Source organism: Coloeus monedula (assembly GCF_965178545.1).
Source record: "Coloeus monedula genome assembly, chromosome: Z".
Lineage (NCBI taxonomy): Eukaryota > Metazoa > Chordata > Aves > Passeriformes > Corvidae > Coloeus > Coloeus monedula.
The window spans coordinates 84,520,202-84,536,847 of record NC_138822.1 but is presented as its reverse complement, the minus strand read 5'-3'; the positions used below and the strand labels follow the sequence as shown (position 1 = coordinate 84,536,847).

The window sequence follows — 16,646 nt, the reverse complement described above, 5'->3', positions numbered from 1 at the left end:
TTCGATTCCATTTGATTTGATTTCTTTGATCCTTTTAATTTGGATTTCTTTGATCCTATCGATTCCATTTAATTTGATTTCTTTGATCCCACTGATTCCGTTTCATTGGAATTCTTTAATTCTGTTTCATTTGATTTCTTTGATCCTTTTGATTCCATTTAATTTGATTTCTTTAATTCCATTTAATTTGATTTCTTTGATCCTATTGATTCCATTTAATTTGATTTTTTCAATTCCATTTTATTTGATTTCTTTGATCCTGCTGATTCCATTTAATCTGATTTTTTCCAGGTTTTTATTTCCTCTCTTCCCTTCATTGATTCCCTTTTATTCTCTTTTTTCTTGGGTTTCTTTTATTCTCCCTCATTTTAGGCTTTTCCCTCGATTTCTTCCATTTCATTTCCTTCTCTTTAATTTGATTGATGAATTCTGTCCTATTTAATTCCTTTATTCATTGATTTTATTTAATCCTATCTTGTTCCTCAATTTTATTTAATTCTATTTTCTTTAATTCTCTTTAATTCTATTTTGTTCCTCAACTTTATTCTATTTTATTCATCAATTTTATTGCATTCACCGATTTTATTTAATTCTATTTTGTCCATCAATTTTATTTTATCCTCTTCTATTTATCAGTTTTATTCTATTTAATTCTACTTTATTCATCAATTTTATTTCGTTTCATTTTATTTAATTCTGTTAATTTTATTTTACCCTATTTCTATTTTTATTCATCCATTTTATTCTATTTTGTTCGTCGGTTTTATTTTATTTAATTCTATTTTATTTAATTCTATTTTATTCTATTCTATTTAATTCTATTTTCTTTTATTCTATTTTCTTTTATTCTATTTAATTCTATTTTCTTTTATTCTATTTTCTTTGATTCTATTTTCTTTTATTCTATTTTATTCTATTTGATTTAATTCTATTTTCTTTTATTCTATTTGATTTAATTCTATTCGGTTTAATTCCATTTTATTTTATTCTATTTGATTTAATTCCATTTTATTAATTCTATTTAATTCTATTTTCTTTTATTCTATTTTCTTTTCTTCTATTTTATTCACCAACTTTATTTTATTCGTCATCAATTTTCTATTTGATTTAATTCTATTTTCTTTTATTCTGTTTTCTTTTATTCTATTTTCTTTTATTCTATTTTCTTTTCTTCTATTTTATTCACCAACTTTATTTTATTCTTTTCATCAATTTTCTTTGAGTCACCAATTTCATTGAATTCTGTTTTATTCATCAATTTCATTTAATTCTGTTTTATTCACCAATTTTATTTAGCTCTGTTTTATTGAATTCTATTTTATTCAGCACTGTTACTTTAATTCTATTTTATTCATCAATTTTATTGAATTCTATTTTGTTCATCTCTTATTTCATTTTATTTTATTTTATTTCATTTCATTTTATTTCATTTTATTTCACTTTATTTTATTTCATTTTATTTCACTTTATTTCATTTTATTTTATTTTATTTCATTTTATTTCATTTTATTTTATTTCATTTTATTTCATTTCATTTCATTAGTCCTTCATTTCATTTTATCCTCTTCTTTTAATTAATTTTCTCTATTTAACTTAAATTTGGTTCCATTTCATTTCTTTTCCTCTTCTCTTCCTTCCATTCCGTTTTATTTATTCATTTGCTGCTGTTTAATTAATTCTTTTTATTCTCTTTGACTTCATTCATTAATTTGATTCTTTTCTTTTAGTCCATTTCCTTTATTACTTGTATTAATTTCTTTTATTTTATTTATTCATTTTCTTCCTTTTATTTTATTCGATTTCATTTCTTAATTTTATTCCTTCGATTTATTTTACTCCATTTCCTTTATTAATTTTATTCGTTTATTTTATTTTATTTCTTAATTTTGTTTCTTAATTTTATTTCCTTCGATTTCATTTCTTAATTTTATTATTTTCTTTTATTTTATTTACTTTATTCCTTACTTTTATTTTACTCCATTTCATTGCTTAATTTTATTAATTTCTTTTCTTTGATTTCTTAATTTTTTATTCATTTTACTCCATTTCATTGCTTAATTTTATTAATTTCTTTTCTTTGATTTCTTAACTTTGTTCCTCGATTTTATTTTCTTCAATTTCATTTCTTGATTTTCTTCCTTAATTTTATTTTACTCCATTTCATTTCTTAATTTTCTTAATTTATTTTATTTTCTTCAATTTTCTTAGTTTTATTTTCTTAATTTTCTTCCTTAATTTTATTTTCTTCATTAATGTCTTTATTCTATTTTATTTTATTTATTAAATTTATTCATTAATTTTATTTTACTCTATTTAATTCCTTAATTTTATTAATTTATTTTCTTCGATTTCATTTCTTAATTGTATTAATTTATTTTATTTTATTTCTTAAGTTTGTTCCTTGATTTTATTTTATTCAATTTCATTTCTTCCTTTTAGTCCTCAATTTTATTTTACTCCATTTCATTCCTTAATTTTACTAATCGATTTTATTTCTTAATTTTATTCCTTACTTTTATTTCCTTCGATTTCACTGCTTAATTTTATTAATTTATTTTATTTTATTTCTTGATTTTATTCCTTCATTTTGTTTTACTCCGTTTCATTTCTTAATGTTATTAATTGCTTTCATTTCCTTCCATTTCACTTCTTAATTTTATTAATTGCTTTTATTTCCTTCGATTTTACTTCTTAATTTTATTAATTGATTTCATTTCCTTCCATTTCACTTCTTAATTTTATTAATTGATTTCATTTCCTTCGATTTCACTTCTTAATTTTATTAATTGATTTTATTTCCTTCGATTTCACTTCTTAATTTTATTAATTGATTTTATTCCCTTCGATTTCACTTCTTAATTTTATTAATTGATTTTATTCCCTTCGATTTCACTTCTTAATTTTATTAATTGATTTTATTCCCTTCGATTTCACTTCTTAATTTCATTAATTGATTTGATTTTACTCGATTTTATTCCTCCATTTCATTTCCCTCGTTCCATTTCTTCCACTGCATTCCACTGATGCCGTTAATTGATCTCATTAATTGATCTCATTAATTGATCTCATTAATTGATGCCATTCATTGATCTCATTAATTGATCCCATTAATTGATCTCATTAATTGACCCCCTGGAATCCCCTTTTTTCCGTTCCCCCCTCATCCCCCCCCATTCCTTCCTCGCCTCCTCCACCCCTCCCATTCCCAAATTCCCGGAATTTTCCCTATGGAAACGCTCCCTCCATTCCTTCCCTTTCCCGTCCCCTTTCCGGCCGGGCTCGGATCCCCAAATTCTTCCTGGATCCCCAAATTCCTCCTGGATCCCCAAATTCCTCCTGGATCCTCATTCCTGAACCCCCAAATTCCTCCTGGATTCCAAATCCCTCCTGAACCCCCAAATTCCTCCTGGATCCCCAAATTCCTCCTGGATCCCAATTCCTGGACCCCCAAATTCTTCCTGGATCCCCATTCCTGGATCCCCAAATTCTTCCTGGATCCCCATTCCTGGATCCCAAATCCCTCCCAGATCCCAAACCCCTCTGAGATCCCAAACCCCTCCTGAACCCCAAGTCCGTCCTGGACCCCCAAATCCCTCCCAGATCCCCAAATCCCTCCTGGATCCCCAAATTCCTCCTGGATCCCCAAATCTCTCCTGGATCCCCATTCCTGGATCCCCAAATTCCTCCTGGATCCCAAATCCCTCCTGAAGCCCCAAATCCCTCCCAGATCCCCAAATTCCTCCTGGATCCCCAAATCCCTTCCAGATCCCCAAATTCCTCCTGGATCCCCATTCCTGAACCCCCAAATCTCTCCTGGATCCCAAATCCCTCCTGGATCCCCATTCCTGGACCCCCAAATTCTTCCTGGATCCCCATTCCTGGATCCCCAAATCTCTCCTGGATCCCCAAATCTCTCCTGGATCCCCAAATCTCTCCTGGATCCCCAAATTCCTCCTGAACCCCAAATCCCTCCTGACCCCCAAATTCCTCCTGGATTCCAAATCCCTCCTGAACCCCTAAATCCCTCCCAGATCCCCAAATCCCTCCTGGATCCCCATTCCTGGATCCCCAAATTCTTCCTGGATCCTCATTCCTGAACCCCCAAATCCCTCCTGAATCCCAAATCCCTCCCAGATCCCCAAATTCCTCCTGGATCCTCATTCCCGGATCCCCAAATTCCTCCTGGACCCCAAATCCCTCCTGAAGCCCCAAATCCCTCCCAGATCCCCAAATTCCTCCTGGATCCCCAAATCCCTTCCAGATCCCCAAATTCCTCCTGGATCCCCATTCCTGAACCCCCAAATCTCTCCTGGATCCCAAATCCCTCCTGGATCCCCATTCCTGGACCCCCAAATTCTTCCTGGATCCCCATTCCTGGATCCCCAAATCTCTCCTGGATCCCCAAATCTCTCCTGGATCCCCAATTCCTGGACCCCCAAATTCCTCCTGAACCCCAAATCCCTCCTGACCCCCAAATTCCTCCTGGATTCCAAATCCCTCCTGAACCCCCAAATCCCTCCCAGATCCCCAAATCCCTCCTGGATCCCCAAATCTCTCCCAGATCCCCAAATCCCTCCTGTATCCCCATTCCTGGACCCCCAAATCCCTCCTGGATCCTCATTCCTGACCCCCAAACCCCTCCAGATCCCAAACCCCTCCTGAACCCCCCCAAACCCCTCCAGATCCCAAACCCCTCCGACCTTTCCCACGGGATTCTCCCGCTCAGCGCCCGGGGCTGCAACCAACGGGACGAGGACGACGAGGAGGATCCAAAGGGGATCCCACGGGTTTTTTCCCGGGATTTGGGGCTCAGCCGGCTCTCTCCCGGCAGGTGGGAGCGCACCGGGAGGACGGCGTCGGCCTCCGCGGCAGCCACTCGCTGGTGCCCAACCAGGTGCCGGTGCCGCAGCTGCCGGTGCAGTCGGCGACGTCGCCGGAGCTGAACCCGCCGCAGGATCCCTACCGGGGTGAGCGTGGCGGCGCTGCCGGAGCCGGGAGGGTTTGGGAATGTTCTGGGCTGGGAGGAGGTGGGGGGATGGGGTGGGATTAATGGGGTGGGATCGATGGGGTGGGGTGGGATGGGATGGGATGGGATGGGATCAATGGGGTGGGATGGGGTGGGATCAATGGGGTGGGATCAATGGGGTGGGATCAGTGGGATGGGATGGGAGCTATGGGATGGGATGGGATCAATGGGATGGGATGGGATCAATGGGATGGGATCAGTGGGATGGGATCAATGGGATGGGATGGGAGCCATGGGATGGGATGGGATCAATGGGATGGGATCAATGGGAGTCATGGGATGGATGGGATCAATGGGATCCATGGGATGGGATGGGATCAGTGGCATGGGATCAATGGGATGGGATGGGAGCCATGGGATGGGAGCCATGGGATGGGATCAATGGGATGGGATCAATGGGATCCATGGGATGGATGGGATCAATGGGATCCATGGGATCCATGGGATGGGATGGGATGGAATGGGATCAGTGGAATGGGATCAATGGGATGGGATCAATGGGATGGGATGGGATGGGATCAATGGGATCCATGGGATGGGATGGGATCAATGGGATCCATGGGATGGGATGGGATTAATGGGAGCCATGGGATGGGATGGGATGGGATCAATGGGAGCCATGGGATGGATGGGATCAATGGGATCCATGGGATGGGATGGGATGGGATGGGATCAGTGGCATGGGATCAATGGGATGGGATGGGAGCCATGGGATGGGATCAATGGGATGGGATCAATGGGATGGGATCAATGGGATCCATGGGATGGATGGGATCAATGGGATCCATGGGATCCATGGGATGGGATGGGATGGAATGGGATCAGTGGGATGGGATCAATGGGATGGGATCGATGGGATGGGATGGGATGGGATGGGATGGGATGGGATGGGATCAATGGGATCCATGGGATGGGATGGGATGGGATGGGATGGGATGGGATGGGATGGGATGGGATCAATGGGATCCATGGAATCCATGGGATGGGATGGGATCCATGGGATGGGATGCATGGGATGGATGGGATTAATGGGATGGGAGCGATGGGATGGGATCCAGGGGATGGGATGGGATCAATGGAAAGGGATAGGATCAATGGGATGGGATCCAAGGGATCAATGGGATGGGATGGGATCAGTGGGATGGGATCAATGGGATAGGATGGGATCCATAGGCTGATCTCCCTCACCCCTTTTCCCGAATCCTCCCCGAATCTTCCCCGAATCTTCCCGAATCTTCCCGAATCCTTCCTGAATCCTCCCGAATCCTCCCCGAATCCTCCCCGAATCCTCCCCGAATCCTTCCCGAATCCTTCCGGAATCTTGCGGAATCTTCCCGAATCCTTCCCGAATCCTTCCCGAATCCTTCCCGAATCCTTCCCGAATCCTCCCCAAATCCTTCCCGAATCTTCCCCGAATCCTTCCCGAATCCTTCCCGAATCTTCCCGAATCCTCCCCGAATCCTCCCGAATCCTTCTGGAATCTTCCCCAAATCCTTCCCGAATCCTTCTGGAATCCTCCCCGAATCCTTCCCGAATCCTCCCCGAATCCTTCCCGAATCCTTCCCGAATCCTCCCCGAATCCTTCCCGAATCTTCCCCGAATCTTCCCCGAATCTTCCCGAATCCTTCCCAAATCCTTCCCGAATCCTCCCCGAATCTTCCCGAATCTTCCCGAATCCTTCCCGAATCTTCCCGAATCCTTCCCAAATCTTCCCGAATCCTCCCCGAATCCTTCCCGAATCTTCCCGAATCCTTCCCGAATCTTCCCAAATCCTTCCCGAATCATTCCCGAATCCTTCCCGAATCCTTCCCGAATCCTCCTCGAATCCTTCCTGAATCCTCCCCGAATCCTTCCGGAATCTTCCCCAAATCCTTCCCGAATCTTCCCGAATCCTCCCCGAATCCTCCCCGAATCCTTCCCGAATCCTTCCCAAATCTTCCCGAATCCTCCCCGAATCTTCCGGAATCCTTCTCAAATCTTCCCGAATCTTCCCGAATCTTCCCGAATCCTTCCCAAATCTTCCCGAATCTTCCCGAATCCTTCTGGAATGTTCCCGACCCCTGCCCGCAGCCCTTCCCGCCGCTCTCCAAGGGCAGAGCGTGTCGTCGGGCAGCTCGGAGATCAAATCGGACGACGAGGCCGACGAGAACCTGCAGGACGCCAAAGGCGCCGACGACAAGAAGCTGGAGGAGGACAAGAAGGAGATCAAATCCATTACTAGGTCAAGATCTAGGTAACGGGAGCCGGGAGTGTCGCTTCATTTAATTCCTTCTTGGATTTCGATGAAGTGAACGGAAGCGCGGCAATTCGAAAAAGCCTCAAAAAAAAAAAAAAAAAAAAAAAATCCCCCCCCGCCACCCCCCCCCAAAAAAAAAAATCCCCAGAAAAATGGCAAAAAAATGGCAGAAAAATCGCAAAGAAACGGCAGGAAAAAATGGGGAAAAATTGCGCCAGAATCGCCAAAAGAATCGCGAAGAAGCGCAAAGAAATCGCCGAAAAAATCGCCAAAAAAATCGCCAAAAATGCCCCCAAAAAATCACAAAAAAATCGCGAAAAAAAGTCCCCCCAAAAATGGCAAAAAAAGCCCCCCAAAAAATCGCCCAAAAAATCGCCCAAAAAATCGCCAAAAATCCCCCCAAAAAGTCACCAGAAAATCGCAAAAATCCCCCCAAAAAATCGCAGAAAAACTCCAAAAATATCCCCCCAAAAAATTGCCAAAAAAATCGCCAAAAAATCACAGGGAATCCCCCAAAAAATCACCAAAAAAACCCCAAAAAATCGCAAAAAAAAATCCCCCCAAAAAATTCCCAGAAAAATTGCAAAAAAATGGCAGAAAAATCGCAAAGAAACGGCAGAAAAAATCGCCAAAAAATCGCCCAAAAAATCGCCAAAAATATCGCCAAAAATCCCCCAAAAAATCCGGAAAAAAATCGCGAAAAAAAGTCCCCCAAAAATGGCAAAAAAAGCCCCCCAAAAAATCGCCAAAAATCCCCCCAAAAAGTCACCAGAAAATCGCAAAAAAAAAATCCCCCCAAAAAATCGCAGAAAAACTCCAAAAATATCCCCCCAAAAAATTGCCAAAAAAATCGCCAACAAATCACAGAGAATCCCCCAAAAAATCACCAAAAAAACCCCAAAAAATCGCAAAAAAAAATCCTCCCAAAAAATCCCCAGAAAAATGGCAAAGAAATGGCAGAAAAATCGCAAAGAAACGGCAGGAAAAAATGGGGAAAAATTGCGCCAGAATCGCCAAAAAAATCGCGAAGAAGCGCAAAGAAATCGCCGAAAAAATCGCCAAAAAAATCGCCAAAAATGCCCCCCAAAAAATCCGCAAAAAAATGGCGAAAAAAAATCCCCCCAAAAATGGCAAAAAAAGCCCCCCAAAAAATCGCCCGAAAAATCGCCCAAAAAATCGCCAAAAATCCCCCCAAAAAGTCACCAGAAAATCGCAAAAAAAAAATCCCCCCAAAAAATCGCAGAAAAACTCCAAAAATATCCCCCCAAAAAATTGCCAAAAAAATCGCCAACAAATCACAGAGAATCCCCCAAAAAATCACCAAAAAATCATCAAAAAATCGCAAAAAAAAATCCCCCCAAAAAATCCCCAGAAAAATGGCAAAAAAATGGCAGAAAAATTGCAAAAAAATGGCAGAAAAAATTGCCAAAAAATCGCCCAAAAAATCGCCAAAAATCCCCCAAAAAATCCGGAAAAAAATCGCCAAAAAATCACCAAAAAATCGCAAAAAAACTCCAAAAAAATCCCCCCAAAAATCACAAAAAATCGCCAAAAAAAACCCCAAAAAATCCCCAAAAAGAATCACCCCAAAAAATCATAAAAAAATCACAAAAATCCCCTCAAAAAACGTTAAAAATCTTAAAAAAATCCCCAAAAAATCCCTAATCCTAAAAAAATCACCAAAACATCCCAAAAAAATCCCTAAAAAATCCTAAAAAAATCCCCAAAAAAAGCCCTAAAAAATCCTAAAAAAATCCCAAAAAATCCCCGAAAAAATCCTAAAAAAATCCCAAAAATCCCCCAAAAAATCCCTAAAAAATCCCTTAAAAATCCTAAAAAAATCCCCAAAAAACCCCAAAAAATCCTAAAAAAAATACTAAAAAATACTAAAAAAATCCCTAAAAATCCCCAAAAAACCCCAAAAAAATCCCCAAAAAAACCCTAAAAAATCCCAAAAAATCCCCCAAAAAATCCCCAAAAAATCCCTAAAAAATCCTAGAAAAATCCAAAAAAAATCCAAAAAAATCCCTAAAAAATCCTAAAAAACCCCTAAGAAATTCTAAAAAAATCCCAAAGAAATCCCAAAAAAATCCCAAAAAATCCCTAAAAAATCCTAAAAAAATCCCTAAAAAATCCAAAAAACCCCCCAAAAAATCCCTAAAAAATCCTAAAAAAATCCCTAAAAAACCCCAAAAAAACCCCAAAAAATCCCCAAAAAACCCCCAAAAAATCCTAAAAAAACCCCCAAAAAATCCTAAAAAATCCCTAAAAAATCCCAAAAAAATCCCTAAAAAATCCCCAAAAATCCCCAAAAAAATCCTAAAAAAATCCCTAAAAAATCCTAAAAAAATCCCAAAAAATCCCTAAAAAATCCTAAAAAACCCCTAAGAAATTCTAAAAAAATCCCAAAAAATCCCTAAAAAATCCTAAAAAATCCTAAAAAAATCCCAAAAAACCCCAAAAAATCCTAAAAAAATCCCTAAAAAATCCAAAAAAACCCCCAAAATCCCCAAAAAAATCCTAAAAAAATCCCAAAAAAATCCCTAAAAAATCCTAAAAAACCCTAAAAAAATCCCTAAAAAATCTCTAAAAAATCCTAAAAAAATCCCAAAAAAATCCCAAAAAAATCCTTTAAAAGTCCCAAAAAATCCCTAAAAAATCCCAAAAAATCCCCAAAAAAATCCTAAAAAAATTCTAAAAAAATCCCAAAAAAATCCCAAAAAATCCCTAAAAAATCCTAAAAAAAATCCCTAAAAAATTCTAAAAAAATCCCAAAAAAAATCCCAAAAAATCCCTAAAAAATCCTAAAAAAATCCCTAAAAAATCCCAAAAAATCCCTAAAAATCCGAAAAAATCCCCAAAAAATATCCCAAAAAAATCCAAAAAAATCTCCAAAAAAACCCCCAAAAAACCCCTAAAAAATCCCAAAAAATCCCCCAAAAAATCCCCCAAAAAATCCCAAAAAAATCCCTAAAAAATCCTAAAAAAACCCCAAAAAATCCCCAAAAAACCCCAAAAAAATCCTAAAAAAACCCCTAAAAAATCCTAAAAAAATCCCAAAAAATCCCTGAAAAATCCTAAAAAAATCCCAAAAAATCCCCTAAAAAATCCCAAAAAAACCCCCAAAAAAATCCCAAAAAATCCCTAAAAAATCCCTAAAAAATCCTTTAAAAGTCCCAAAAAATCCCAAAAAAATCCTAAAAAAATCCCAAAAAAATCCTAAAAAAATCCCCAAAAAATCCCCTAAAAAATCCAAAAAAATCCCCAAAAAATCTGAAAAAACCCAAAAAAATCCCTAAAAAATCCTAAAAAAATCCCTGAAAAATCCTTAAAAAATCCCAAAAAATCCCTAAAAAATCCAAAAAAATCTCCAAAAAATCCCTAAAAAATCCTAAAAAAATCCTAAAAAAATCCCTAAAAAATCCTAAAAAAATCCCTGAAAAATCCAAAAAAATCCCAAAAAAAATCCCAAACAATCCCTAAAAAATCCTAAAAAAATCCAAAAAAATCCCAAAAAAACCCCCAAAAAATCCCTAAAAAATCCAAAAAAATCCAAAAAAATCCCAAAAAATCCCTAAAAAATCCTAAAAAAATCCCTAAAAAATCCTAAAAAAATCCCTAAAAAATCCTAAAAAACCCCTAAGAAATTCTAAAAAAATCCCCAAGAAATCCCAAAAAAATCCCAAAAAATCCCTAAAAAATCCTAAAAAAATCCCTAACAAATCCAAAAAAACCCCCAAAAAATCCCTAAAAAATCCCTAAAAAATCCTAAAAAAATCCCTAAAAAACCCCAAAAAAACCCCAAAAAATCCCCAAAAAACCCCAAAAAAATCCTAAAAAAACCCCCAAAAAATCCTAAAAAATCCCTAAAAAATCCAAAAAAATCCAAAAAAAATCCAAAAAAACCCCCAAAAATCCTAAAAAAATCCCCAAAAAAATCCTAAAAAAATCCCAAAAAATCCCCCAAAAAATCCCTAAAAAACCCAAAAAAAATCCTAAAAAACCCCAAAAAATCCCTAAAAAATCCTAAAAAAATCCCAAAAAAATCCTTAAAAAGTCCCAAAAAATCCCTAAAAAGTCCTTTAAAAGTCCCAAAAAATCTGAAAAAATCCCCAAAAAATCCCCCAAAAAATCCCCTAAAAAATCCCTAAAAAATCCAAAAAAATCTCCAAAAAATCCCCCAAAAAATCCTAAAAAAATCCCAAAAAACCCCAAAAAAATCCCAAAAAAACCCCAAAAAAATCCTAAAAAAATCCCAAAAAAATGCCAAAAAATCCCTAAAAAAACCCCAAAAAATCCCTAAAAATCCAAAAAAATCCCAAAAAATCCCTAAAAATCCCAAAAAATCCCCAAAAATATCCCAAAAAAATCCAAAAAAATCCCAAAAAAATCCCAAAAAAATCCTAAAAAAATCCCTAAAAAACTCCAAAAAAATCCCCAAAAAATCCCAAAAATCCCAAAAAAAATCCTAAAAAAATCCCTAAAAAATCCTAAAAAAATCCCAAAAAAATCCCTAAAAAATCCCAAAAAATCCCTAAAAAATCCTTAAAAAGTCCCAAAAAATCCTAAAAAAATCCCAAAAAATCCCTAAAAAATCCCTAAAAAATCCCAAAAAATCCTTAAAAAATCCTAAAAAAATCCCTAAAAAATCAAAAAAAAATCCCAAAAAATCTGAAAAAACCCAAAAAATCCCCAAAAAAACCCTAAAAAACCCCAAAAAAATCCCAAAAAAATCCCAAAAAACCCCAAAAAAATCCTAAAAAAACCCCCAAAAAATCCTAAAAAATCCCTAAAAAATCCCAAAAAATCCAAAAAAAATCCAAAAAAAACCCCAAAAATCCTAAAAAAATCCCCAAAAAAATCCTAAAAAAATCCCAAAAAATCCCCCAAAAAATCCCTAAAAAACCCCAAAAAAATCCTAAAAAACCCCAAAAAATCCCTAAAAAATCCTAAAAAAATCCCAAAAAAAACCCTAAAAAATCCTAAAAAAATCCCAAAAAAATCCAAAAAAATCTCCAAAAAATCCCTAAAAAATCCTAAAAAAATCCCAAAAAATCTCCAAAAAATCCCCCAAAAAATCCCCAAAAAACCCCAAAAAAATCCCTAAAAAATCCCCAAAAATCCAAAAAAATCCCCAAAAAAATCCAAAAAAAAATCACAAAAAATCCCTAAAAAATCCAAAAAAATCCCAAAAAATCCCTAAAAATCCCAAAAAATCCCCCAAAAAAACCAAAAAAATCCCTTAAAAAGCCCCCAAAAAATCCTAAAAAATCCCTAAAAAATCCCTAAAAACCCCCAAAAAATCCGTAAAAAATCCCTAAAAAATCCTTTAAAAGTCCCAAAAAATCCTAAAAAATCCCCAAAAAAATCCTAAAAAAAATACTAAAAAATACTAAAAAAATCCCTAAAAACCCCCAAAAAATCCAAAAAAATCTCCAAAAAATCCCCTAAAAAATCCTAAAAAAATCCCTAAAAAATCCTAAAAAAATCCAAAAAAATCCCAAAAAATCCCCCAAAAAAACCCGAACAAAATCCTAAAAAAATCCCCAAAAATTCCTCCCCCCATCCCCCACCCCTTACCATCCCCACCCAAAACCCTCTCAACATCGCCAAATTCCGCAATTTTTTTGGTGACTTTTGTTGGCTTTTTTTTGGGGTGTTTTTTTTTGACCGGGGAATTGCCGCTGGGCTTTTTGATGTCGCGCAGCAATAACGACGACGAGGACCTGACGCCGGAGCAGAAAGCGGAGCGCGAGAAGGAGCGCAGGATGGCCAACAACGCGCGGGAGCGGCTGCGCGTGCGCGACATCAACGAGGCCTTCAAGGAGTTGGGTCGCATGGTGCAGTTGCACCTCAAAAGCGACAAACCGCAGACCAAGCTGCTCATCCTGCACCAGGCCGTGGCCGTCATCCTCAGCCTGGAGCAGCAGGTTCGAGGTCAGTGGTGGGGGGGTTCATGGTGGGTGAGGGTCTTGGTGGGGTTGGGGAGGTTCTTCGTGGGGTTGGGGAGGTTCTTGGTGGGGTTGGGGAGGTTTTTCATGGAGGTTTTTGGGTTCTTCATGGAGGTTCTTGGGTTCTTCATGGAGTTGGGGAAGTTCTCCACGGAGGTTCTGCTGTTCTTCATGGAGAACGTGAAGTTCTCCATGGAGTTGGGGAAGTTCTCCATGGGGTTGGGGAAGTTCTCCATGGAGGTTCTTGGGTTCTCCATGGAGGTTCTTGGGTTCTCCATGGAAGTTCTCCATGGAGGTTCTTGGGTTCTCCATGGAGGTTCTTGGGTTCTCCATGGAAGTTCTGCTTTTCTCCATGGAAGTTCTCCATGGAGGTTCTTTGGGTTCTCCATGGAAGTTCTCCATGGAGGTTCTACTTTTCTCCATGGAAGTTCTCTGGTTCTCCATGGAGTTGGTGAAGTTCTCCTTGGAGGTTCTTTCGTTCTCCATGGAGGTTCTTGGGTTCTCCATGGAAGTTCTCCATGGAGGTTCTCCTTTTCTCCATGGAAGGTCTCTGGTTCTCCATGGGGTTGGTGAAGTTCTCCACGGAGGTTCTGCTGTTCTTCATGGAGAACGGGAAGTTCTCCATGGGGTTGGGGAAGTTCTTCATGGAGGTTCTTGGGTTCTCCATGGAGGTTCTTGGGTTCTCCATGGAGGTTCTTGGGTTCTCCATGGAGGTTCTCCTTTTCTCCATGGAAGGCCTCTGGTTCTCCATGGAGTTGGTGAAGTTCTCCTTGGAGGTTCTTTGGGTCTCCATGGAGGTTCTTTGGTTCTCCATGGAGTTGGGGAGGTTCTCCATGGAGTTGGGGAAGTTCTCCAGGGAAGATGTCTTGTTCTCCATGGAGGTTCTGCTGTTCTTCATGAAGTTGGTGAAGTTCTCCATGGGGTTGGGGAAGTTCTCCATGGAGAACGCGAAGTTCTCCATGGGGTTGGGGAAGTTCTCCATGGAGTTGGTGAAGTTCTCCTTGGAGGTTCTTGGGTTCTCCATGGAGGTTCTTGGGTTCTCCATGGAAGTTCTCCATGGACGTTCTCCTTTTCTTCATGGAAGGTCTCTGGTTCTCCATGGGGTTGGGGAAGTTCTTCATGGAGTTGGTGAAGTTCTCCATGGAGGTTCTTTGGTTCTCCATGGAGGTTCTTGGGTTCTCCATGGAGGTTCTTGGGTTCTCCATGGAAGTTCTTGGGTTCTCCATGGAGGTTCTCCTTTTCTCCATGGAAGGTCTCTGGTTCTCCATGGGGTTGGTGAAATTCTTCATGGAGAACGCGAAGTTCTCCATGGGGTTGGGGAGGTTCTTCATGGAGGTTCTTGGGTTCTCCATGGAGGTTCTTTGGTTCTCCATGGAGGTTCTTGGGTTCTCCATGGAAGTTCTCCATGGAGGTTCTCTGGTTCTCCATGGAGGTTCTCTGGTTCTCCATGGAGTTGGTGAAGTTCTCCATGGAGGTTCTTGGGTTCTCCATGGAAGTTCTCCATGGACGTTCTCCTTTTCTCCATGGAAGGTCTCTGGTTCTCCATGGGGTTGGTGAAGTTCTTCATGGAGAATGGGAAGTTCTTCATGGGGTTCGGGAAGTTCTCCATGGAGTTGGTGAAGTTCTCCATGGAAGATGTCTTGTTCTCCATGGAGGTTCTTTGGTTCTCCATGGAGGTTCTTGGGTTCTCCATGGAGGTTCTCCTTTTCTCCATGGAAGGTCTCTGGTTCTCCATGGAGTTGGGGAGGTTCTCCATGGAGGTTGTTGGGTTCTCCATGGAGGTTCTTGGGTTCTCCATGGAAGTTCTCCATGGAGGTTCTTGGGTTCTCCATGGAGGTTCTTGGGTTCTCCATGGAAGTTCTCCATGGAGGTTCTTGGGTTCTCCATGGAGGTTCTCCTTTTCTCCATGGAAGGTCTCTGGTTCTCCATGGAGTTGGTGAAGTTCTTCATGGAGAATGGGAAGTTCTCCATGGGGTTGGGGAGGTTCTTCATGGAGGTTCTTGGGTTCTCCATGGAGGTTCTTGGGTTCTCCATGGAAGGTCTCTGGTTCTCCATGGGGTTGGGGAAGTTCTCCATGGAGGTTCTCCTTTTGTCCATGGAGTTTTCCCATTTCCCCACAGAATTTTCCCATTTCCCCACAGAGTTCCTCCATTTCCCCACGGAATTTCCCCACGGAATTGTCCCATTTCCCCACGGAATTTCTCCATTCCCCCCCAGGAACTTTCCCATTTCCCCCCTGAAATTTCTCCATTTTTCCCCGGAATTTCTCCATTTTTCCCTGAAATGTCTCCATTTCCGCCCGGAATTGTCCCATTTGCCCACACGAGGCCTCGCTGTGTCCCGCAGAACGCAATCTCAATCCCAAGGCTGCGTGCCTCAAGAGGAGGGAAGAAGAGAAAGTCTCCTCGGATCCTCCTCCGCTCTCGCTCGCAGGGCCCCACCCCGGCATGGGCGATGCCTCCAATCACATGGGACAGATGTAAAAAGGTCCGGCCGCCGTTCCTGCCTGGATCCCATTCCCAAATTCCTCCTGGATCCCAATTCCTGAACCCCCAAATTCCTCCTGGATCCCCCATTCCTGGACCCCCAAATCCCTCCTGGATCCCCATTCCTGGATCCCCAAATCCCTCCTGGATCCCCATTCCTGAACCCCCAAATTCCTCCTGGATCCCCATTCCTGGATCCCCATTCCTGGATCCCAAATCTCTCCTGGATCCCCATTCCTGAACCCCCAAATCCCTCCTGGATCCCCATTCCTGGATCCCCAAATTCCTGGATCCCCAAATCCCTCCTGGATCCCCATTCCTGGATCCCCATTCCTGGACCCCCAAATTCCTCCTGGATCCCAATTCCTGGATCCCCAAATCCCTCCTGGATCCCAATTCCTGGATTCCAAATCCCTCCTGGATCCCAATTCCTGAACCCCCAAATTCCTCCTGGATCCCAATTCCTGGATCCCAAATCCCTCCTGGATCCCCATTCCTGGATCCCCAAATTCCTCCTGGATCCCCATTCCTGAACCCCCAAATCCCTCCTGGATCCCCATTCCTGAACCCCCAAATTCCTCCTGGATCCCAATTCCTGGATCCCCATTCCTGGATCCCAATTCCTGAACCCCCAAATTCCTCCTGGATCCCCAAATTCCTGGATCCCCAAATCCCTCCTGGATCCCAATTCCTGGATCCCCAAATCCCTCCTGGATCCCAATTCCTGAAGCCCCAAATTCCTCCTGGATCCCCATTCCTGAACCCCCATTCCTGGACCCCCAAATCCCTCCTGGATCCCAATTCCTGGATCCCCAAATTCCTCCTGGATCCCCATTCCTGGATCCCCATTCCTGAACCCCCAAATTCCTGGATCCCAAATTCCTCCTGGATCCCAATTCCTGAACCCCCAAATTCCTCCTGGATCCCCAATTCCTGAACCCCCAAAT

General features: G+C 40.3%; 1 protein-coding gene across 14 annotated transcripts in view; it reads left to right on the top strand.

The window, feature by feature from the left end:
- TCF4 (transcription factor 4) overlaps positions 1-15,798 on the top strand; it is a 166,562-nt gene extending 150,764 nt beyond the window's left edge. For 6 of the 14 annotated variants that reach the window (XM_082302047.1, XM_082302046.1, XM_082302045.1 and 3 more), the window contains 4 exons: positions 4,832-4,967; positions 7,097-7,259; positions 12,970-13,199; positions 15,560-15,794. In XM_082302047.1, the coding sequence (XP_082158173.1) occupies positions 4,832-4,967; positions 7,097-7,259; positions 12,970-13,199; positions 15,560-15,696 (666 nt within the window). In that variant the 3' untranslated portion in view covers positions 15,697-15,794. Of the gene's footprint in view, positions 1-4,831; positions 4,968-7,096; positions 7,260-12,969; positions 13,200-15,559 lie in introns of all 14 variants that reach the window. The other 8 variants (XM_082302049.1, XM_082302048.1, XM_082302052.1 and 5 more) reach the window with 4 other exon arrangements.
- The last annotated feature ends 848 nt before the right edge of the window (positions 15,799-16,646 follow it).